This window comes from Abramis brama, assembly GCF_963993115.1.
Source record: "Abramis brama genome assembly, chromosome: 2".
In the NCBI taxonomy this organism is placed as follows: Eukaryota; Metazoa; Chordata; class Actinopteri; order Cypriniformes; family Leuciscidae; genus Abramis; species Abramis brama.
The window spans coordinates 13,257,534-13,283,416 of NC_139964.1; the positions used below are offsets into that span (position 1 = coordinate 13,257,534).

Sequence of the window (25,883 nt, forward strand, 5' to 3'; positions counted from 1 at the left end):
GATCAACATGGATCATCTTCAATTAAGTGTTAAGTATTTATAGCAAGATAGCCCACTGCAGCCTCTTCATGCAGGTGCATTCACTTCATTCACATAGCTTCCTTTTATTTCACTGCTAACTGGCATACATGCAAGTACAGTATGTGCAACTTTTGTTGCATTGTTGTCCCAAATATCATTAACCAGATCTACATTTTTTATGTCCCAAGTAAAAGAATCATGGTCATTAATTATATGTAGTTATTTATAAGTTATTAATTATATGTAGTTATTTTTAAATGAACCCTTGTATGGTGTTCGGGTCTGTTGGACCCGTTTTCATTTTTTATCAAAAGAAAAATTATACGATTAATTATTTTTTCAAACTGAGACTCATTGGCCTTGGCTCATTTTCTGTGAAGAACATATATCAGAACACATTTTCAATGACCACACACTGTACTAATTATTGAGAATTACCAGAGGTTTAGACGTTGATGTTTTATTGAAAATAATAAAGTTTGAAGTTACCATTATGGAGATGAGTGTTTGCTTTAGTTGGGCTCTTGACCCTTGACTTTTTAACTTTAGATTTACTCTGACTGCCTTAACTGTGTAGTTATATAACACAAACGTTATGGCATGAAAATCAGAGAGAAAATGTGACCAGGTGATGATGGCAGGTTAATGATGACATAATCATCATATTGTGGTCTGATTCACTGATCTCATAAAGAGTCTTATCTCTCACTTTATGAGCAAAATGATAATATTAATTATAATATAGTATAATATCTCTGTAAGTGAGCAATAGATAATCTGAAGAACTTTAAAAATACATGGTGTAGAAAAAAGGTTTTGAACTACTGTTTGATCTAAACCAACACAGACATCAAGAATCAGCGTATGAATCTCAACAACGGTGACAATCAACACAATAATCAGATAAAACTATGAACATCACAAAACAAGCTACTAAAAAGCTGCAACAAAAACAACATCAAAAATAAAAGCAGATATAATAATAAAAGAAAATACTAAGGCAATTCAGCATAATGTATTCCTGCTGCAATGCATGCTGGGAGATACTGATGAGTTTTGATTGGAGGCTCCATCAAGTGCACTGCACTTTTATCATCACCATTGTTGAGATTCATACGCTGACTCTTGATGTCTGTGTGTGTCTAAAAGATACAGCCGTTCAAACCGTTATTGTACACAATGTTTTAAAAATTCTTCTGATTATCACAGCAATGATGGATAACATGCTGTAGAATCATAGGGCTACTACAATCAATAATATAAAATTAATAACACATATAATCAAAGATAAGACTCTATAAGAGCTTAGTGAATCAAACATGGTGATTGCCATCACTGATACACAACCAACATCACATGATTCATTTTCTCTCTGATTTCCTAGCCATAATCAATGTCTTATAAACACAGAGTTACAGCAGGCAGAGAAAAACTAATGTTAGAAAGTCAAGGGTCAAGTATGGGGCGCCGTTTGTAAAGCGGCTCACGCTGAAAATAACAGCAACATTTTGTCACATTTAGCTTCAAACAATGTTTAAAAAACTGGTATGAATTTTTGACGGTCACTTTTTACCACATTTACAACAATATTTGTCAACTTAGAAATATTTTAAATAGTTAAATCTAAATATTAACAGTAACGTTTGTCACACAGAATTTGGTCTTTTATTTAAGCGAAACGCTTGTCAAATTTCATCATGTTGGACGTCCTGCTGCTCTTTTCCAGCATCTGTACAGGTGAGTTTGAGACTCTCAGCTCTTTCACACAGAGTTTGACATCTTCTCTTGTTTTTCCTCTCAAAGTGTCTCATCATTGGATTTAAAAACATCATGGTTGAATCAGGATCTCCAGCTAAAGACGAGAAATTCTCTCTGACTGACGACACGACGGCCAGAGTTTTCACCGTCACCATCACTGATCTGAGAACAGAGGATGAAGGCCAATACTGGTGTGGTGTGGAGAGGACTGATGTGCCTTTTGATGACTATTCAGAGATTTTGTTGCTGGTTAAAGAAGGTAAGTGATTCAGTTGTTAATAGCAGAAATGAACTGCATGGAAACAAGCTGAGAGTGAGAGATCAAGTCAATAATCTTGTACAACCCCAGATCCAGAAAAGTTGGATAATTTTGTAAAATGCAATAAAAATGAAGAATCTGTGATTTGTTAATTCTGTTTCAACTTTATTTTACTGACAAAAGTACAAAGAAAAGATTTCCCATGTTTTGGTCACACTTCATATTAGGGTCCAATTGTCACTATAACTATGACTTGGTAGTGCGTTAAAGTGACTTTACTGGATTTCTTTGGCTCAACAAGAAACAGAGTGATTAAAACAGAGATTGAATGAAAGATTGTATGTATGTTAAATTAACTTCAGTGTCAGTGTTTTAAGTTGATCTTTCCTGTGACCCTTCAGATAAAAAGACCACTGAAGTTTCAACCATCAGCCCTTCTTCAAAAACACCGTCATCTTTCAGTACAACAGAACTGAGTCCACAATCAGGTCAGTTCCTCTGTCTGTCGCTCTTTATGACTCTTATTTCTTCAATATTGTGCTTCTAAATGTACTTGAAGTCATTTATATATATTAGATGATTCCTTTGAGATTAAATGTGTTAAAGTTGTTGAAGACTGAAGGTTCAGTCCTCAGATGTCCTCACACACACACACACTGACATCTGCACTCTCTCACACACACACACACACACACACACACACACACACACACACACTGACATCTGCACTCACATGTGTTTTGATTGTGTTTACATAACTTTTCAGAGCTTAACTTCCATCAAAACATGAATTTACTCTGATTATAGTGAACGCAGAGATATCAAAGCATCTAAACACAATTTTAATGCTGCATTCAAGATCATGATGTAATTCAAGATCATTTATGTCTTACACAAACTTGCATCAACTTGGAAACTTGAAAGCTTCAACTTCTGTGAAAAATAAACCACAATTGCATCACACTGAACATTTAGAGGTTGTGATGTTCCTCAACACTCGAATCAGATAACTGAATACTTCCCACTAAGCAAAATGATGTCCAAAACACGTCTTTTCAACGTCTTTGTCACAAAAGTCGGACGTTGAAAAGACGTCCACTGAGGAGCCAGAATGAAAGTTTTTATGACGTCTTTTTTTGACGTGTTCTGCACGTCCGATATCTAGACGTTCATCGAACCTTCGTACAAGGTTAAAACTAGTTCAGATGTGGCCATTGTGGATATTTTCAGCATCATTTATGGTCTCATTTAGACATAATTACTTTGACTATTGCTGTCAGATGATCTTAGTGAGAATTAACAGAGGTTTAGACGTTGATATTTGTTTAATTTGAAGTGTCACCATTGTGGTGATCAGTGTTTGCTTTAGTTGGGCTCTTGGTCCCCTTTGTTTTTACTTTAACTTTTCTTTGGCTGCTGTAACAGTGTGTTTGTGTAACACCTATATCGGACGTGCAGAACACGTCAAAAAAAAGACGTCATAATAACTTTCATTCTGGCTCCTCAGTGGACGTCTTTTCAACGTCCGACTTTTGTGACAAAGACGTTGAAAAGACGTGTTTTGGACATCGTTTTGCTTAGTGGGTAGCAAACAATGTTATGAGTGTGTTTGTCTATTATTATTATTTTGTTATTCAGATCTGGCGACCCTGACTCTGAAACACACCAGGATCACTTCACACAGCGCCTACAGAAGAGGAGAAGAGGATAAACAGGGTAAAAAGAAGAGAATTTACCTTTTATTAATACTGATGATCAGTGATCAGTGATGTGAACAGAAAACACAACATTTGTTCATATGCAGCAATAGCAAACAGTGTTAAGTGTGTGTTTGTCTATTATTATTATGTGTTATTATATCACTGCATGAGCGACACATTCACAGTCACTGGTGTTTCTCTCTGTCAGCGACTCATCAAACAGAAACTGAAACAACAAGAACAACAACAGGAATTACAGTTCAACTCTATCAGACAAACACTAGTAAGCACACAAACTACATTTCCCATAATGCAACTCTCTGATCACATGATAAATATTTGAGAGGAAATTGATTTGAACATTTGTTGAGACACATTTGATCTACTGTATAAATATAAATGATGCACATATCAGATTTCATGTGGTTAATTTGGTTTGACATCAACCGTAAAGAGAAGTGTTTTCTTCTGTAGAGTTGAGGTTTACCATTGCAGTTTCACTTCGGTTACACAATATAACAACTGTATATTTACAATATTACAATATTGTAAATATCACCATGTAAATATCATGTGTTTAGCGTTGCCTTCAGATCTGGCTTCTGTTGCTGGCGGTCTGGGTTCGGTTCTGCTGGTTCTGACTCTGTGTTCTGGAACCTTCATCATTCGGAAGAAGAGGAAGAGGAAATCTGGGACAGGTAACAGTTTGTTTGTGATTATTATTGTTATTATTTAGTTCTATTTTAGTGTGTAAATTGACTGACTCTCTATTTTCATGCAGCTTTATTTCAGCAAAACATGCAGCACAATACAGAGGTGAGTGTTCAAATCTTTACCTGTAGAAGATCAGACATACATGTTAAATGATTGTTTATTGATCAACAGAGAGAATTATCTACATAAACTATTCAATTATTGATGTATGTGTTGTTTTTCAGACTGAACGCATGCATGAGGAGATTCCAAACACAGACGTCACCGTGGTAACATCTTCATCCAATCAGACGCCTGCATCACACCACAACAACTGGGGCACGTTCAAGTTCAAAACGGTGCGCAACGTTTTGCTACGGTTTCCGGGTTGAACGTCATGTTTCCTGGAAACGGCGTGCACCGGTGTGCAACGGGGTTTGAGATACGTTTTCTCTTGTTTGGTGGGTGTGTCAGAACTGCAGTCCAATCAGCAGCAACATGTATATAAAGCACGCGGTATTAAAGTGAACTCGCACAATGGGTTCAAGGAAAGTAATTTACAAATGTGTTCGATGCAGCTCGGTATACGCAACAACTGAGTATATTAGAAGACATGTTTGTCGTAAGTTTTATTGTAAAAATATAGGATATCAACATAATGATGTAATTGTTTATATTTTTAGCTTCATTGCAAGTGTATGACATTTGGTATAGAAATAAACAATGGTAATTAAGTGCTTTTCCTAAAAATGAGAAAGAAAATGCAGGGTATTAAAACAGTATGAACTACAAATAAAGTCAGTATGTGAGGCTAAATAGATGTGTTTTAGTCTGAATTAGGTAAGATGTGTGCTACAGTTTCAGCAATCCCTTCACTCGATTGGGATGTTCTCTTTTGTTCTGGGTGGCAAGTGCAGTAACTGTAACATCGGGCATATTTTGTAGTATTAAACACATATTTATACCGACTTCATCAGGCTCCGAAAATTCTTCACAAAGAACACAAAGAATGGCCTTCTCAGCTGCCATAGTTGCAACTCTTGCGTCATCAGAACAGTGTGTTCAACGCATCACCGTTTCTGTTTAAAAAACGTTGTGCAACGTTTTGTCGGTGCTGAACGCAGCCCTGTTCAGAAGTCTCTACTCTTTACGCCACAGTAACCAATCAACATCCTGATTCAAACCCCAGTCACACCCACTCAACCAATCAGGTGACAGATACAGCTGGTGATTATTATGCCAATATAAAGTCTCCTGAAGCAACACAGGACAGTGGGACAGAACTGATCTACATAACAGCAACACATCCACAAAACATCTCAACACATCCACAAAACATCTCAACAAACGAGGGTCCGATATATTCAGTGATCAACCATAAATGAAAACGACTCTCAAAATTTGGTGAAATCTACATTGTTTTAAATATTCAATCTTTTGTCACACTTTTATGTACAAAACACAGTTTATAAAGTGTATATTTGTATAAATAAAGTTAATATATAACTTCATATATAACAAACAATAAAGAAACATTGTTTGAATGGCCGTCAATGGAGAAAGATGCTGTTGAAGCCGTATAATGTAGTTTCAACATCTACCAGCAGGGGTTAATGGAGTTAATATGACATCTACCAGCAGGGGTTAATGGGGTTCATATGACATCTATCAGCAGGGGTTAATGGAGTTATTATGACATCTACCAGCAGGGGTTAATGGGGTTAATATGACATCTACCAGCAGGGGTTAATGGGGTTGATATGACATCTACCAGCAGGGGTTAATGGGGTTCATATGACATCTATCAGCAGGGGTTAATCGAGTTTTTATGACATCTATCAGCAGGGGTTAATGGGGTTGATATGACATCTACCAGCAGGGGTTAATGGGGTTTATATGACATCTACCAGCAGGGGTTAATGGGGTTTATATGACATCTACCAGCAGGGGTTAATGGGGTTCATATGACATCTACCAGCAGGGGTTAATGGAGTTAATATGACATCTAGCAGCAAGGGTTAATGGGTTAATATGACATCTACCAGCAGGGGTTAATGGGTTAACATGACATCTACCAGCAGGGGTTAATGGAGTTAATATGACATCTACCAGCAGGGGTTAATGGGTTAATATGACATCTACCAGCAAGGGTTAATGGGTTAATATGACATCTACCAGCAGGGGTTAATGGGTTAATATGACATCTACCAGTAGGGGTTAATGGAGTTAATATGACATCTACCAGCAAGGGTTAATGGGTTAATATGACATCTACCAGCAGGGGTTAATGGGTTAATATTAGGGCTGGGCGATTTAAATCGCGATATTGTTATGCGCATCTCGTCAGTAAAGCCGGTTCCTTGATTAGTAGTAAATCACCATCACCTGCTTTCAGATGGAGCGGCATTTAGGGCTGATGAGATAATTAAGTGATTAATTGAGTGATGATTGAGCATTATTGAAGACACCTGATGTTAACAAGCAGAATCACTGAAGGAGAAAATCACAAATTGTAAGTTACCATTAAGGTGATGGGTGTTTGCTTTAGTTGGGCTCTAGACCATTATATGTTTACTTTAATATTTACTGTTGTTTGTCTGCTGTTATTGTTCCCCTTCGAGGGAACTCGCACTGCGTCATCATCGTGACGACACTTTGGGAACGCCCCTCAGCATAACGCATCTGAAGCATGAATGAAATCTGTCCAATCCTGATTGGTGCTGCGTCATGACGTAGTAGATGACGGCATAACCGGAAGATACAAAGGGATGCTGGCACAAACACACATTAGCTTTTTGCTCTTCAGCTAAAGCGCTCTTTGTGAATTGTTTGTCCTATTTACTGTTGTTTGTCATATCAAGTTACCACAAGCATGTCTAGCGAGCAGTTCAGACGGTGTGTGCACCCGTGTCCGCGCTATTTATCGGGCACGGACACACACCAGCCCTGTGTACATTGTCTGGGTGTGCAGCACGCTGTAGCGAGTGTGATAAGCTGCCGCTCAGGGTGTTGCGCTCGCGGCTGGCCGTGTTCAATGAGGGCGGCCAAGCTCGTGAGCCCCGCGGTTCTGGGCCCGCCGTTGCTGAGGCAGCGCGGCGCCGCAGATCGTGGGGCTCGCAGATGGATCTTTCAGCGGGACTCGGGACTGATTCGTCATCTTCCCAGTCCTCGTCTGAAGATTCAGATGCTCTCCCGCCTCGTGTGGAAGCCCGCGATGCGGCTTCTTCCCGCGAGGTGGAGGCACCTTCAGTTATCTGGCTCTGAGGGGTCAGATGCTTTGAGCATCGAGGCGGGTGTTGTGGAGCCCCATCCACCGCTTCACGCACCCGCTCAAGAGGAGCTGGTGGAGGTTTTGACCCGCGCTGTGGCCAAATTAAATATTAATTGGCCACAAGAAGAACCTGTAATCCAGCCAGCCAGTAAGCTGGATGAAAGGTTTTTCAAGCGCCGGTCTCAACCTCCACGCCGGGGCCTTCCGTTTTTCCCTGACTTGCACAATGAGTTGTGCAAGTCGTGGGAAAAACCATATTCAGCCAGGCTCTCCAACCCCCCAGTGCTTGATTTTGCAAATGTATTGGGGGCGGCTGAGCGTGGCTATGGGACGATGCCTCGGGTGGAGGAGGCTCTCGCGAGCTACCTCTCTCCTGAGGCCGCATCGTCCCTTAAGGCCCCAGTACTGCCCACTAAGCCGTGCCGTGATACATCAGCGCTGGTGGGCAGGGCTTATATGGCGGCCGGGCGGGCTGGTAGCTGTCTGCACACTATGGCGGTGCTGCAGGCCTACCAGGCCGACCTCCTTAAGGAGCTGGATGAGGGCCAGGGTCCCTCTCCAGAGGACATACTGGAGCTTAGGAAGGCCACCGATTTGTCTCTCCGCATCACCAAGGAGACGGCCCATGCCATCGGACGCTCCATGGCTGGTTTGGTGTGTGTGGAGAGACATTTGTGGCTGAATTTATCGGGGATGAAAGAGAAGGAGAAACATTTTCTCTTAGATTCCCCGATCTCGCCTTCTGGACTTTTCGGCGGTGCGGTTGAGACCGTCGTCGGGAGGTTCCAGGAGGTGAGGAAGCAGTCGGCGGCCTTCCAGCAATATCTTCCCCGTCGCTCCAGCTCCTCGAGGAAGGCTGCCTCTAAAGGGCAGCCTCGACCGTCTACCAGCTCCTCGCACCGTCAGGTGCAAAAAGAGAGTGTCGCCACCCGCGCCCCTCCCGAGGGAGCCTGGCAAAGGAGGCGGCGCTCTCGAGGTAAGCCTTCGGAGCCTAAGGTCGATCTGAGGACCGTCCTTCAGGCAAAGAAGGCTTCCTCTAAGCGGTCCTAGTTGCGGCCGGACCGCTGAGAGCTGTCCCCCCCGGGATGGAGCGATTGAGGTCGCCTCCCTCCCGGAGCTCTCGGGAAATCAGTGTTGTGCTCCCGCCGTCCAGTACGCTTCGGGCCACACTGGTTTCCCGCGCACGCACGCCGCTCCAGCCGCCTCAAGTAAGACCTGCGGCTGGGCAGCGAACGCGTACGCACACCGAAAATCATTCTCGACTGCTCCCTGCCGGTCAGCCGCTTCAGGGGGTCAGGAACGAGTCTCGGTTGACACCCGAGGCCAGCCTCGAGAGGCTGGTTCCCTTAGTAGATTATCTCGGCGCATGGTCATGCCTTCCGAATATATCTGCGTGGGCCCTGCGTACTGTAGAGCTGGGTTACAGACTGCAGTTCAGCTCCCCTCCTCCAAAGTTCAACGGGGTGGTCTGGACTGTGGTCGGCCCAGAGCAGGTTCGGGTTATGGAACAGGAAGTTCAATCCCTGTTGGTCAAGGAGGCCATAGAACGTGTTCCTCTGCCAGACAGGGAGTCCGGGTTCTACAGCCGGTACTTCATAGTTCCCAAGAAGGATGGGGGGTTGCGTCCAATAATAGATCTCAGGCACTTGAATCGTTCTCTGAGGAGATTCAGGTTCAAGATGCTCACAATTCCAGCCATCGTGAGTCAGATCCAGTTCGAGGACTGGTTCGTCATGATAGATCTGAAGGACGCATACTTCCATATATCCATCCTTCCATGTCACAGGAAGTTCCTGAGGTTCGCTTTTGGGGGCGAAGCGTACCAATATCGGGTTCTTCCCTTTGGCCTAGCTCTTTCCCCTCGCACCTTCACCAAGTGCATGGATGCAGCGCTGGCTCCGCTGAGACTCCAGGGCATTCGTGTACTCAATTACATCGACGACTGGCTAATATTAGCCAAGTCGTACGATATGGCAGTTCGGCATCGAGATGTCGTTCTGGCCCATATCAGGTGCTTGGGGCTGAGACTCAACACAAAGAAAAGCGTGTTGACGCCCTCCCAGAGGACTACGTTCCTGGGAGTGGTATGGGACTCCACGACGATGCGGGCACAGATGTCTCCTGCACGGGTGGAATCCATACGGGCGATGGTCTCCAGAGCAAAGCTAGGCCACAACCTCACTGTGAAGCAGTTTCAGAGACTGCTGGGGCTCATGGCAGCAGCGTCCAACATCATACCTTTTGGCCTACTACACATGAGACCCCTACAGTGGTGGTTGAGAGCCAAGGGGTTTTCCCTGAGGGGAAATCCATTCCGTATGATCAGGGTAACGCGCAAATGCCTTCGTTCTCTCGTCATATGGAAGAAACCTTGGTTCCTGTCCCAGGGACCGGTGCTGGGAGCATCATGTTGCCGGAAAACCGTTTCAACAGATGCCTCCCTCACTGGTTGGGGCGCGGTCATGGACGGCCGCTTTGCGAGAGGTCTGTGGGAGACCCGGCATTTTTCCTGGCACATCAACTGCCTGGAAATGCTGGCGGTCTACAAAGCTCTGAGGAGCTTTTTCCCGGACCTCCGCGGCCACCATGTCCTGATACGCTCGGACAACACTTCTGTAGTCGCGTATCTGAATCATCAGGGGGGTCTGAGGTCGCGCCCTCTATGCAGACTGGCACACCAGATCCTTCTGTGGTCCCAGGGGAAACTGTCGTCTCTCAGAGCGATGTATGTCCCCGGAGACCAAAATCAGGGAGCAGACGTCCTGTCGAGACAGGGGCTGAGGCCTGGGGAGTGGCGACTCCACCCCGAGGTGGTGGAAGCCATGTGCGTGAGATTCGGCCCAGTGGAAGTGGATCTGTTCGCGTCTCAAGAGACGTCCCACTGTCCACTGTGGTTCTCTCTCAGGCATCCAGCTCCGCTGGGGCTGGACGCCATGATGCAGACGTGGCCGAGGCTGCGTCTGTACGCATTTCCCCCGATCGCTCTGCTCCCGGGAGTCTTGGAGCGGGTCCGCCGGGAGGGGATCAGTCTACTTTTAGTAGCACCCCGCTGGCCGACCCGAGTATGGTTCTCGGACATTGTAGCACTGCTGGACGGCCTTCCGTGGCAGGTCCCTCTGAGGAGGGATCTGCTGTCGCAGGCAGGGGGCACAATATTTCACCCCCGGCCAGAGCTGTGGAACCTCTGGGTCTGGCCCCTGAGGGGGCCCGGTACCTAGAGGCTGACCTGTCAGCAGGTGTTGTCGAGACCTTACTCAGCTCCAGGGCTCCTTCTACCAGGAGATTGTACAACCTGAAGTGGAATGTGTTTTCCACTTGGTGTAGAGAGTGTGAGGTGGACCCAGTTAACTGCCAAGTGGCTTCAGTGCTGGAGTTCCTCCAAGATCGTTTCTCCACCGGTCTTACCCCATCCACACTTAAGGTGTATGTGGCTGCCATTGCGGCTTTCCACTCGCCTGTAGGTGATGGGCCCTTGGGGAGGCACCATCTGGTTGTACGTTTCCTCCGTGGGGCTCGGAGGATGAGGCCTGCGGCTCGCTCCAGAGTCCCAACCTGGGACCTGGCGGTGGTACTTGAGGGGTTGGCTGAGGCCCCCTTCGAGCCACTGGAGTCGGCTGAGGCAAAGAACCTGACCCTTAAGGTGGCCTTTCTCCTTGCTATCACTTCTCTGAGGAGAGTGGGGGATCTCCAGGCCTTGGCGATATCGCCAACTTGCCTGGAGTTTGCCCCTGGCGGAGTTAAGGCCATCTTACATCCTAGACCGGGCTATGTGCCCAAGGTGCCATCTAATGTGGCACGGTCAGTGGTTCTTCAGGCCTTTCATCCTCCACCTCACGTGACGGCGGAAGAGGGGAGACTTCACCTGCTCTGCCCGGTCAGGGCCCTTAGGGTTTATTTGGAGAAGTCTTCTCAATGGAGGAAGTCAGACCAGTTGTTGGTGTGCTTTGGTTCACCCAAGAAAGGGCTGCCTGCATCTAAACAGACAATCAGCAATTGGATTGTCCAGGCTATAGCCACGGCTTATCAGGTGCGCAATTTGCCTTCACCTATGGCCGTGAGGGCTCATTCCACCAGGAGCATGGCTTCCTCGGTGGCCCTCCTTTCTGGCGTCTCGCTTCAGGAGATCTGCGAGGCGGCCGGGTGGGCCACCCCACACACCTTCATACGTTTTTACAGTCTGCAACTTCCTGTGACGCCTGGCGCCAGAGTGCTCGCGTCCTAAGTATGCCTGGTTCTCAGCTTCATACTAGGGCAGGTGTGATTAAGGTGTGGCATAGTGGGTATTACGTTCCCAAAGTGTCGTCACGACGACGACGCAGTGCGAATTCCCTCGAAGGGGAACGTCTCGGGTTACGACTGTAACCCTTGTTCCCCGAGAAGGGAACGAGACACTGCGTCTCGTCGCCACACCTATCACGGTCAGAGCGCTTGCTTCATCGCAAATAGCTAATGTGTGTTTGTGCCAGCGTCCCTTTGTATCTTCCGGTTATGCCGTCATCTACTACGTCATGACGCAGCACCAATCAGGATTGGACAGATTTCATTCATGCTTCAGATGCGTTACGCTGAGGGGCGTTCCCAAAGTGTCGTCACGACGACGACGCAGTGTCTCGTTCCCTTCTCGGGGAACAAGGGTTACAGTCGTAACCCGAGACGATTTATAACAGTTAAACGAACAAAGTAAAATGTTATCTTATAGTGTTGGTTATGTTTTGACATAATCATGCTGTGATCTGAAAAAGGAAACTTATTGAGATAGTTTGGTTTAACTTATTAGCAGCAGTTTTGTGATTCTTCAGCCTATGATTATCAGTACTTATAATTCAAATGTTTAATAAACATTGTTCTGATCAAAAGACATTCAGATAAATTCATTTAAAACACAGACATCAATAATCAGCCTGTGAATCTCAACAATGGTGACAATAATAAAACATGTTGGCTGCCACCAATCACAACTCATTAATGGCTCCCATCATGCATTGCGGTATGAATAAATTATGATCTGAATTGTCTATGTAATTTACTTTTCCTAATTGAATATTCTGCTCGTCACCATTGTTGAGATGCATAGACTGAATCTTGACGTCTGTGTGTGCCTAAAAGAATGATTTTTTTTAAAAACAACTTTTAAGAAATCCTTTATATTATATCTAAAATTCTGGGCATTTATGCAGATTCACAGTTATGCTGTAACCAACAACATAAATCGCAGTCAGAAAGAAGGATTTTAATGAGTTCAGTGATCAAGTTCAAATGATGATTGTCATAATATAACCAACACCATCAGATCACTTTTTTCTTTGTTCAACTGGCGATTATAATTCAGATACAACAGCCAAACAAAATCTAAATTTAATAATATATGGGTCAAGAGTCCAACTAAAGCAACCATTGATCGTCATAACGGTGGCTTACAATTTGTGATTTTCTCCTTCAGTGATTCTGCTTGTTAACATCAGGTGTCTTCAATAATGTTCAATCATCACTAAATTAATCACTTAATTATCTCATTAACTTAAACACTCTTGAGTGTGGACTCATATACACTCCTAGGAGTGTTAATTTAACACTGGAGTTTTTGCTGTGTACAGAGCCGTAGTTAACTGACAAGCTGAGCCATATCGCATTAAATATCGCTGGCGATACGTCCGCGATATTAATGCGATATGGCTCAGCTTGTCAGTTAACTACGGCTCTTTGTAGTAAATGCCGCTCCATCTGAAAGCAGGTGATGGTGATTTACTACTAATCAAGGAACCGGCTTTACTGATGAGATGCGTATAACAATATCGCGATTTAAATCGCCCAGCCCTAGTTAATATGACATCTACCAGCAGGGGTTAATGGAGTTAATATGACATCTACCAGCAGGGGTTAATGGGTTAATATGAAATCTACCAGAAGGGGTTAATGGATTCTTGCTACTAAACCTCAACCACTTGTCAAGAACATGGTAGATTTGACAAATTCGATTTTTAGATAAATAGATCTAGGGTAGATTTAGACAAATTAGATGCGTGTTTCATACATTCACTTAATCTGTCGTATCAGTCATTATGAAGTCTTCAGCAGGATAACGTTAGACTGCATCACTTTGCCACGATCTAGTTTGTTTCTGTCGCTTAAGTGATGCAATAAACATGTATTTAAGTGTAATCTTGGTTAATTTTCTCATGTTGTCCATCAGAGGTCAGTGTGGAAGGAATCAGTTGCTTTATATTCTTAAGACTTTCCTTCAGACACAAAGGAATATGTTTATTATTCACTGTTGTAAGCATTTTTCTAGAGGTACTCTATCTATTTCTACCGAATTTAACCATTAAATGTTTTGTTGGTGTCCAACTATGTACAACTATGTTAATGTATTCTGTACAACTATGTTAATGTATTTTATTGGTGTACAACTATGTTAATGCATTCAGCTTGATCCAGTAATCTTTGAATAATATTTTAGACTTGAATAAAACCAGTTAAATTAGATGTACCACTTTTTTCTAGTGTAAGCCTAAAGACACTCCAATGCCAATGTGACCGAGTGAATAAGGATGGTGTACGGGGTGGGGGCGTGTATTTAGTTTGCTCTATAAATAGCGCAAATGTTAGTGGACCAGCGTAATTCCTGACGTTTTCTCTTCCGTCTCCTTCCGGTGTTGTGACCCCGAAGCGCCATAGCGAGGGAGGAAATCCTCGATACACGAGTGTGAGCGCGTGGGTGATAACGTGGCTAGTGTCGCGTGATGAATGCCGTGTGTAGCCTATAGCAACGAGCTGTATCACCCAATCTATTCCACTCTTGGATTACGGCAGAGATCTTTTGTTTTGTGGAGTTCTATGTGGACCTCTGACGTCTAGGCCCTGCTGTTTTGCTTATGATTTATTTCTGTTATACAAATCTTAAGTTTATGGTTATACTGATTTTTCTGCGGGTCCGTGGCCCAGTGACTCTTCCTCTTCTCCCCACAGGCTTGGTTACTCATGTTTTAAGACTGGTGGGTTGTGATTTTAATAATTGACCTAATGTCTATATTTATTAAACTGTGATCCCTCTTTTATAGTATTCAGCATTAAAGTTGATTGATTCAGAGTTTCATGGCTCCTGTGTAATAAAAGATTTGAGCTTGAAAGTCACGTCTTCGTTCTTCCATTCAGTACTGTCTGAACTTGTGTTGCTGTTAAGTTATTTCTGTGGGTATTCAACCCCGGTGGCGTAGTCGGGATCAAGTGTGACCTCACGCCATGGTTACACCAAGAAAGAGACCGTATTCGACCAAAAGAGATCTACAAATATTATATTCAATGCATGTATTTTTAAATACATATTTGAGGTGATTGTAGTGAGACTGACCTATAGCTCCTGTATAGTGAAACATCACTTATTATCTTTTAAGCAACTTTTCAGGAGCTCCTCTGTTTCTCTGTCTGAATATAACTGGACTGGACTGTCACTGGAGAGAGTGCTAAAGCTCCTCAGGTCATATTTTTGGTGGCATAATAGTAGAAATGATCATTCTTTCTAAATGTGATGTAAATATCTCCTGTAACTACCAAATAAACAGAAACAGACGTGACTGAATAAGTACGTGTGTCTTGTCACAATAATGAGTTCCAAGATCCAAGTGCAAGTAGCAAACAGTTTATTAGACAGAGAAAATACTCAGGTCAGACAAGATGCAGGAGACTGATGAAACTCGACAGACGATACCACAAAGTGGATACTCAGGGTGCAATGCAGGAAACTCTCAATGTGGAATCACAGACAAGGATGCTGGTCGATGTAAAACCCCGAACCGGTAATCCAGCGCAACACGGGACTCGGGAAAAGAACGCGGGGATCAAACACAGCAAGCAACTCTGACGAGGTAACTGGCAATGAGAACAAGACATGATTAACGAACCGACACCCAGCATAACTCACTCCAGCTAGATATAGGCAGTAAACTAGCTGCAGCTGAAGTGACTGATTGGAGTGATGAGCTGGTCACTAGGCAACAAACAAGCACCACACACATAGACCCAATACCTACAAACACACCAACAGATACACAAAATGAACACAAGGATTTATGAACCGTGACATGTCCTCTTTCTTTTGTAAAATATCTTTATTTCTGTGACTAATATGCAATCTTGACAGAAATGAATTCATTATGATCAATGCATCACTTTTTATTGTAAACCTGTGGTAAAATATCGATGCTTGGGTTTTAAATCTTCAAGTAAACAACAGAAATGCCACAAACGGGCACTTTTATCATGTTTGTTTTGCGATCTCGCTAGTTTCCAGTGATTTCTAGAGAGCCGTGTTTTGGTGAAGCGCTGCGGATCTTCTGGCCCGACAGTGGAAACCCAGCATGGTTTTGGGCTCGGTGTCACAGGTCCGAGGCTATTAGCCCGGCCCGTTAAAGCCCTGACTCGCACTGGCCCGACAGTGGAAATGCTGGAAGATCTTACATGAGCTTCTTACCTCCAGTGTTTCTGATCCCAGTGTTCCTCGTTATTCTCCCTTGTTACTCCTGAGAATCTCCAGTCCTTCATCCATCTCCATCGTTCACTCAGTTTCTCACCTGGACTGAGGATCGTGATCTTCCCTACAGCCTGGATTCAGCCGATCACGATCTCACAGCCAACCTGCAAAGATAAGACACTGATCAGATGATCTGATAAAACTGTTGAACCTGCTGAAAGTCATATTCACTGTCCTGTTAGTGTGTGTCCTCTGCTGCATTTCAATAAATGGTTAAATTTCATCTGTGCTTCTGTTCTCTGAGTTTACTTACCTCCTCATAATTTTCATCGGTGTAGCCATTTGGTGTTTTGTGTTTTTATTGTAATTATCATTAATGTGTCAGTTTGACTTTTGACATTCTGACATTCAAAAATATGTATAATAAAAATATAAATGTATTTTTTTAAGCTGAATGAGTCTCATTAGATACTTTAATGGACAAATTAAACATGTTATTCTTGATTGCAAGTGAAGCATATGTTTTATTTCATTATTATTATATTGTGAGTCTGTAGTTATTAATGTGAATATCGTTTCCTTGTTGGATGTTCAGTTCAAGGTTTGTGTGTTTTCATCGGTTCACTCCTGCTGGCTGATGTTGGAACTGTACCATTCAAAAGTAGATGAATATCCGTATAAATCATTGCAAGCAACATATAAATGGCACAGATTAGTTTGGTGCGATTGAGATGCTTAAGAAAAGCTTCATCATTATAATATTAGGAGGCCTTTAGCTTCAGTTAAACATGTGATGTCTTCGGATCACACTTGCCAAACAGGAAGTGAAACTACAGACACAGGAAGAGCTTTGAGGCTTCAGCTAAACACACATTTCCCACAATGCAACTCTTCTCCCAGAGCTCATATGATGGAGAGAGTGATTTTAATGTTCAAGCAATATTCTGTATTATTTATAGTTTCTGTAAACAACAGTGTTTCCCATGCTGTCGATTACCACAGAAAACACCCCTAACACACATTTCTTCTTCATCTCATGTCTTTTTCATTCAGAGTTTGGAAAGGATTGTTTCCTTAAAATGTTTGACATTTTTTCCTATAAGTGGATGATGCTTAACATGTAATTAAAATGTTTTAAAAATATATTAAAAAAATTGGAAGTAGAAAAAGAGCAAAAGGACAACAGAAAGCACTCAAACATGTTAAAGACAGAACAGAAACAGGTTGTGGTTGATGATTTCACAGTTCATTTCCTGGTCAAAACTGAGAGGCGTTTTCACATCTAACGCCACACGAAAACACGGACACAGTCAGTGAACAGTATGAGTTTGACTCTCAACACGTGAGACGAGAAACAAGCGTATTATTTTACTCTCCACTGATAGATGAGAGCAGTATTATTGCTGTTTGAGTTTCAGAGAGTCGTGTGAGGAACTACTGAGAGTTTCAGACTGATTTTCTGAACTGAACTGATGAAGAAATGAAGTTTCCACTGATAGTTTGTGTGTTTCTGCTGACGGGTAAGAGCTGAAGATCTCTATTAAAAGTGTTTATTATTTAATATTATAGTGTGTGTTATCAATGTACGTGAGTAAAGCAGTGTGTGTGTGTGTGCAGTGAGCAGTTCACTGTCTGAGGGCATTACAGTGAGAGGAACAGAGGGACGACGAGTGATCATTACGTGCTCTTATCCAGAAGGATATGAAAACTCTTACAAATACTTCTCCAGAGGAGTTTACGCACACCGTGTCCTTATACTACAATCTGATGGAGGAAAGTCCTCAGTGATCAGTGGCAGATTCTCACTGAAGGATAATCCTCAGACCAGATCATTTACAGTGACCATCAGTGACCTGAAGATGGAAGATGCTGGACTGTACGGATGTAGATCTGGATATACTCACTACACAGATATCCGGCTAAATGTGATCAGAGGTGCCTGATATTCAACACTTAAATCTGCAGTCCGTAACTTCTGCCGCTCTAGAGGTTAATAAACTGCTGCATCTGAAGAACATTGAGCCGGAGCTCCTTCTCTCTGTTTGTGTCTATAAATTTAGTAAATTTTGAACACAAAAAAAGTTACGGACTGCAGCTTTAACACCAATCTGCTTCATCACTCATGTTTATTGTTTTATGAATATATTTATTATGGCGTGACGCTCTTCTTCATTTTTCAGCTCCAAAGACAACGACACGTGTCCAGATCTCAACATCCAGCATTAGTCCGTATACAAACAGCAGCACAGGTACACACACACACACACACACACACACACACACACTGACATCTGCACTCACATGTGTTTTGATTGTTTTCATAACTTTTCATAATTAACTTCCATCAAAACATTAATAGTTCGTCTGATTATAGTGAACACAGAGATATCAAAGCTTCTAAACACAATTTTAATGCTGCATTCAAGATCATTCATGTCTTACACAAACTTGCATCAACTTGGAAACTTGAAAGCTTCAACTTCTGTGAAAAATAAACCAAAATTGCATCAAAACACTCGAATCAAATGAAATATCACATTCACAGTCACTGGTGTTTCTCTCTGTCAGCGACTCATCAAACAGAAACTGAAACAACAAGAACAACAACAGGAATTACTACAGTTCAACTCTATCAGACAAACACTAGTAAGAAGACAAACTACACTACCCATAAGGGACTGTTCGTTTTTTATTTAAGGGGCCACCGGAGGAGTTTTGAGATAAATTGTCAAAAAAGACTTGACCTTCCCTTCGCCAGCAATACATTTTTCTATGACCCTCCAAAATGATTGTGAAAAAAGGCATGACCCTCCCCGATAATTTATTGATTAGCCTACTTCTGTACTGGTTTGCGCTTGGCAAAGATGTTCAGATAGCCATTGTTTTTTTGTCAATTAAATGACAATTAAAGCGCGTCCAGAACAGGGATAACACATTCTGACCAGCACAGTCGAGTTCGCTTGTGCATTCACATCATTTTGTGCAGATATAAGTCGTAATATTAAGTTTGATGTAATATAAATATCTGATTAATATCACAGGATGCGCTTACAACCTGAAAAGTTCTTCAGTTTCCCGGTGCTCGTTCTCTTCAGCTTCAACGCGCGCGATCAAGCAGCAACGCAAAAGCTATGACTGGGACTGTCATATCATTATAATTGTAGCCTATACATTATTGTAATAAAAAGTTTTAAATTCTTTGGGTTTAGTTGCATTCTTCAGCAACCGTTGAGTTGATTAACCTTCTAGCAAAGCGATTCAGTTTAACGCTCGTTCTCTTCAGCTTCAGTGCGTGCCGCTCAAACAGCAATGATGTTATTTTGAAACAGTAAGCCTAATATTAAAGAGGTTTACTATTACTGTAATATTAAAAATGTTTATTTTTTCCCCAAAAACATTGATGCGATTAATAACTAGCACTTTTTTTGTTCTCGTAGCCTATTATTTTCATCAACAATATGGTTTGATTAAAGTAATTTCCATATTGTGCAGAGGCGATTCCATTTTATTTATCCATGGCACATGCATTTTTCTTTATTATGAAACCTTATTAGCCTATAAAGTGTTACCATTTTTTAATAAAGAAAGTTGGCCATAGGAATGTAAAATTAATTTTATAATAAAGTTGGCAGAAATTCGACCAGGTATCAATGTTATGTTACCTACATTTGACATGGTTTATGTTCCTAACTTCCTACCGTTTCTGCTGTTGGTTTGAAGCTTTAAAAGAATATTATGCTAGGCAACGTGAAACCTTGAGCTAGTCATTCCAGCTTCATGTCAGTGACGTTACTTCGCAGCGGTAGAGTTACACTCACAGGACACTGTGCACTTATTCGCAATCACAAAAGTTCATTATTTGCTCGTGCTTTAAAGCTTTGCCGGGTAAATATTTCATTGGCGTTCTGTTCTGACCATAGACTGTAAAAAGGTTCTGACATGATGAACCTTTTCTGAGCGCACTGTCAAACGATTTTTGTTGGGTCAGACCCATCTGCTAGCGATGGGGGGGCCGAGACTAAGAGAGCTACATGGATCTACATGGAAAAATATGCACCAAACAAGCCACTTGGACATTTAGCTGCTTTCATGAATACAAAATACAATACAAAATTTAGGTGACCCTCCCCCTAGACTAAAAAAAGTTGGATGACCCTCCCCTCAACAAAGAATAAAAAGACATGACTCTCCCCTATTTTCCTCCGGTGGTCCATTCCATAAATACCGAACGGTCCCTAATGCAACACTCTGATCACATGATCACTCTTTGAAAGGAAATTGCTTTGAACATTAGTTGAGACAAATTTGACCTACACTGTTAGACCTTACCGGGTTTTTTTACAGTAAAATACTGGCAACACTGTTGCCAGTAAAATACTGTTAATTGTACAGTTCTTTACTGTAATCTAGTTTGTTTCTGTAAAAATGCACTAAATTCTAATTCAAGTTAACTAATTTCACTTGCAGAAACCGACTGCCTTAAATTGACCAACTGTCATTTAAACTAAACTATATATAACATTCAAACTATGTATATTAACTAAAATTTATAATGCATTAATAATGTGAGCAAAGTATTATTGTGAACTTCTTTCATTTGAGAACACTAAAAAACTATTGAACATAAAGAGATTTCCACTGGACCAGCAACTACACAGTCACCGCCTGTTAAATAAAGCAACATGCAGCAAATCATCAATGTTTGTAGATCTTCTGCTGGACTGAAGCACAGGCTCTACTCTTCTGCACAACGGTGACCCAAAAAATTAATTTTACAGTAAACTACTGGCAACAGTGTTGCCAGTATAAACCTGTTTTATAACTTACAGTTTATTACTGTTAAAATACATTTTTTGGGTGTGTCTTTTTATCTTACACTGTTAACCCTTTCAACCCCTCAGGGAAATCCACACTACAAAGAGTAAAAGTAACATTGAGACAGTGTTGCAGTGAGATAATTAAGGGAATATGTAAGTGATTGTAAGTAGAATCACTGAAGAAAAGAGAAACACAAGAACAGAAAATAGAGAAACACAATAACTATGACTGACTTCCAGCCATTACACATTATTACACTTATTATTAACCAGTATGACTTTATTTCTGTCATACAGAAGTTGTTATTGAAAATGTTTGTTTGAAGTTACCATTATAGAGATCAGTGCTTGCTTTAGTTGGGATGCTGATGCTAAAACATTTGTTTTTCTGTTGCTGCTTGAGCTGTGTTTTTGCAAGTCACACTTGTGCGCACACAGTTTATGAATGATTGCGGTTGTAATGCTTATGATGACAAAATCATCATATTGCCTGTTCATTCACTAAGGAATTAATTCTTATTCATTCAGAGTTTTATCCTCGATCAAAAGTGTTACATTAGCACCACTGTGAAACTACAGCAATAAATTACTATGACTCATTTTTTTAACACATCATGCATAAACCAAAAAAAACAGAGATACACTATGTTTTAGAAACACAGATATATCACAATTTAGCACATTAATCTCAACAATGGTGGCAATATATATATATATATATTTTTTTTTTATTATTATTATTCATGCAGCAGTGCATGCTGGGAGTTTTATATTATCCTGGAACCCAGCATGCATTGCGACATGAAACTTTTCACCATTGTTGAGATTCATATGCTGATTGTTGATGTCTGTGTGTGTCTGAGTCAAGCAGGAGTAAAATAAAATTGAATGCACTATATGATTACGATATTCTTCAGAAGACCTGATAACAGAATTATTGATTTCATTTTGTAGATACACAGCCTTATGCTAAATATGACATACCCATAATTTAAATTAATATATACAGGAATAATCTGAAAATCAGACATGTCCAGGATGATTGTGACATCATCACAAAAGAATAAAAACACCTGATCAACTTCCTCTTGACTTTTTCTTGCCATTACAAATGTGTTTTATAAACTCACTGTTACAGCAGCCAGAGAAAGATGAATGGTAAGAAGTCAAGAGACAAGAGACCAACTAAAGCAAATACTGATCTCCATCATGGTGACAACAAACTTTATTATTAACTAAATCTCTGTTAATTCTCAACAAGAACTTTTGTACATGTATGAAAGAAATAATCGTAAACTGGTTTGTAAACTGGTTTCACACTCAGTGTTGCTGGAAGTCAGTTGTAGTTCTTGTGTTTCTCTTTTTTCTGTTCTTGTTTCTCTCTCCTTCAGTGATTCTGCTTATCAGGTGTTCATCAGTGTCCCAGTTCACTCACTTCTTTTCATTCACTCTGTCAAGGGGACTATATTAGTGAACTAATGTAGGGAATAGTGAATGAGGGTATAGGGTGTGATTGGGAAAACAGCCTCTGAGTGTCGATTTTGAGCACTGTTCATTTACAGTATATTCCTGTAGGCTATTTTTGTTTTCTACGGTATATTACTGTTTTAATGGAATATGGTATGATACTGTCTGAATTATGCCTTTTTTTACAGCAAGGGTTAACAGTGTACTGTATAAATATAAATGATGCACATATCAGGTTTCATGTGGTTAATTTGGTTTACTTTGGTTACACTATATAACAACTGTATATTTACAATATTACAATATTCCTAATGGTACAATAATCAAAGGAATTTATATTAGTTATAATAATGTTATTGTTGATTTTCCAGTATAATCAGAATCAGTTTGTGTTTCATCATGTAAATATCATGTGTTTAGCGTTGCCTTCAGATCTGGCTTCTGTTGCTGGCGGTCTGGGTTCGGTTCTGCTGGTTCTGACTCTGTGTTCTGGAACCTTCATCATCCTGAAGAAGAGGAAGAGGAAATCTGGGACAGGTAACAGTTTGTTTGTGATTATGAAGTCCTGTTTTTAGGGTTGAAATTGATTTGTCTTTTTCTCTCTATTCATGCTCCATGCAGCTTTATTTCAGCAAAACATGCAGCGCAATACAGAGGTGAGTGTTCAAATCTTTACCTGTAGAAGATCAGACATACATGTTAAATGATTGTTTATTGATCAACAAAGAGAATTACCTTTGTAAACTTGTAAATTATTGATGTATGTGTTGTTTTTCAGACTGACCGCATGTATGAGGAGATTCCAAACAATGATGTCGCCACGGTAACATCTTCATCCAATCAGACGCCTGCATCTTCATCCAATCAGACGCCTGCATCACACCTCAACACCCGCCCAAAAGTCTCTACTGTTTACGCCACAGTAACTAATCAGCAGCCTGATTCAAACCCCAGTCACACCCACTCGACCAATCAGGTGACAGATACAGCCGGTGATTATTATGCCAATATAAAGTCTCCTGAAGCAACACAGGACAGCGGGACAGAACTGATCTACGTAACAGCAACACATCCACAAAACATCTCAACAAACGAGGGTTCGATATATTCAGTGATCAACGATAAATAAAAAAAGACTGTCCACAGACATTGTGACTGATGTTGCAAGTGAAAATAAAATCAGGTAAAATCTCAATTTCTTACACTGAATCTATACTTGTGACACACTTTTTATTTTACTGTTATCAGTTTATAAAGTGTATAATATTAATTATCAGAAATGTTACTAACAAAAAAAAATTAAAATAAAATGTAAAAATGACACAGAATTCAATATTCTTTGGTACACCTCATCTACAGTTCAATAAAGCTATTAAAAATGTAAAATACAAGCAGCGATTATGAGGCAATTCACACAAGAGGCAACATTAAGAAAGCAGAGAATCAGAGCAATGATGAAGTTTAAGTGCAAAAAGCAGTAGCTTTGACAAGATATTGTATAAAACACACTACACAGCTCTTTATATCTTCTCAGGCTCCTTCAGGACATGATCACACAAACCAAGTTTCGTAATAACATCCTATAGACCCTTTTACTGTTTGTACACAATTATGACATATGCGCGCGCATATTGGCAACAGAAGTATGGCGAGAATCAGCAGCGTGTCAAGCTACGCGAGCGGATTAAACAACAGACACAAGCATTTTTTATTATGTCCTCGCTCCAATCAACACGTTTAATCGCCTGCAGCCACTATTCTGAATCGGCCGTGATCCTGTCGGAATCCTATAAAACTTTAAAAAATCCGCCCCCTGGTGGAATATCGATTAGTGCAACCGTAAACGCAACAACCAGACATTTTGATGCTGGGAAACCGTTTTGATAAACTTTCGGAGGTGCCAACACGTTAGAGCCAGTGGGGAAAAACACCACTTCCGTTGCCAAAATGCGCACGCAACTATTTAATCACGTGGGCTGTAAAAGGGTCTATTGAGTTCATAAACTACATCATGTTACTACAAAATAGTAAATGGCCAACATGGGAAAGTTGGGTGTCATGCAGCTTGATATTAAACTATTGAAGGTCAAACTATTTATAGGCAAAAATTCCAATTTTCCATTATCCGCCAACACTAGGTGGCGCTGTGCCGAAACTCCTCAGGTTCCCTCAGGGTAAGATGGCTGTAGAGGTGCAGGTTTGACATCAGTTTGTAGGACAAATCTGGGAAGCGAGTTGCATTTTAGCACTTCTGGTTTCATCGTCCCGAAGTCAATGGGTTTTTGAAATGGGTTTTTGAAATGGCTGAAATAAGGTCTGTGGTGAACACAAGCTCAAGACACGCTTTATTCTACGACATAAAATACATCAGTATTTCCCCATTCATGATTTATTGAAGCTGTTACTTGTCTTGAAAAAGGCGGTTGCTAACAAGTGTCTAAATGTGACGACTGAGTCAGTCGAGGAGATTAAACGTCATCAGCCGAACATGTAAACTTAGTGCGCTTTTACTTTCTCAGTTTCTAGATCAAAACTGAAAGAGTTGTCGGAGATTTAGTGATGGTGATGTTGAAGTCATATGACCGTGATGTAGTTCGCTTATAGCCTACCTTTAGCTTTTCACTTCTGGCGACTGCATTTAGGCTTCAATATTCATAAAATTTGTGTTCATCTGAAACGTGTGTATCATGAACTTTTGTTGTTGTTTTTTTGCGATAATCCAGAAGCCTACACTGTTAGACCTTACCAGGTTTTTTTTACAGTAAAATACTGGCAACACTGTTGCCAGTAATATACTGTTAATTGTACAGTTCTTTACTGTAATCTACAGTATGTTACTGTAAAAATGCACTAAACTGAAACTTGAGTTAACTAATTTCACTTGCAGAAACCGACTGCCTTAAATTGACCAACTGTCATTTAAATGTATTAACTAAAATTTATAATGCATAAATAATGTGAGCAAAGTATTACTGTGAACTTCTTTCATTTGAGACCACTAAAAAAACTATTGAATATAAAAATATTTCCACTGGACCAGCAACTACACAGTCACCGCCTGTTAAATAAAGCAACATGCAGCAAATCATCAATGTTTGTAGATCTTCTCCTGGACTGAAGCACAGGCTCTTTTTTTCTGCACAATGGAGACCCAAAAAACTAAATTTTACAGTAAATTACTGGCAACAGTGTTGCCAGTATACCTGTTTTATAACTTACAGTTTATTACTGTTAAAATACATTTCGTGGGTGTGACTTTTTATCTTACACTCACTGTTAGACCTTACCGGGTTTTTTTACAGTAAAATACTGGCAACACTGTTGCCAGTAAAATACTGTTAATTGTACAGTTCTTTACTGTAATCTAGTTTGTTTCTGTAAAAATGCACTAAATTATAGTTAACTAATTACACTTGCAGAAACCGACTGC

The 25,883-nt window shown here is 41.1% G+C and overlaps 1 protein-coding gene across 3 annotated transcripts; it reads left to right on the forward strand.

The window, feature by feature from the left end:
• Nucleotides 1–1,828: 1,828 nt before the first annotated feature.
• LOC311077731 (uncharacterized protein) lies at nt 1,829–25,505 on the forward strand. 3 transcript variants are annotated; one of them, XM_084106347.1, is made up of 7 exons: nt 1,829–2,038; nt 2,440–2,526; nt 3,677–3,754; nt 18,738–18,815; nt 22,874–22,990; nt 23,075–23,109; nt 23,232–25,505. In XM_084106347.1, exons 1-7 carry the CDS (start codon nt 1,852–1,854, stop codon nt 23,580–23,582), a joined length of 933 nt encoding a protein of 310 aa, XP_083962473.1. In that variant the 5' UTR covers nt 1,829–1,851; the 3' UTR covers nt 23,583–25,505. The 3 variants fall into 3 exon arrangements, with proteins under 3 accessions (XP_083962473.1, XP_083962472.1, XP_083962474.1); XM_084106346.1 differs by lacking the exons at nt 1,829–2,038; nt 2,440–2,526; nt 3,677–3,754 and adding exons at nt 17,439–17,689; nt 17,787–18,104; nt 18,350–18,418; XM_084106348.1 differs by lacking the exons at nt 1,829–2,038; nt 2,440–2,526; nt 3,677–3,754; nt 18,738–18,815 and adding exons at nt 17,460–17,689; nt 17,787–18,104; nt 18,350–18,418.
• Nucleotides 25,506–25,883: the final 378 nt, after the last annotated feature.

Bases quoted from the DNA above. Each gene is read 5' to 3' on its own strand.
- LOC311077731 (XM_084106346.1), top strand. From the start codon at position 17,650: ATGAAGTTTCCACTGATAGTTTGTGTGTTTCTGCTGACGG. The intron at 22,991-23,074 runs GTAACAGTTTGT...TGCTCCATGCAG, and splicing joins GAAGAGGAAATCTGGGACAG to CTTTATTTCAGCAAAACATG. The intron at 23,110-23,231 runs GTGAGTGTTCAA...GTTGTTTTTCAG, and splicing joins ACATGCAGCGCAATACAGAG to ACTGACCGCATGTATGAGGA.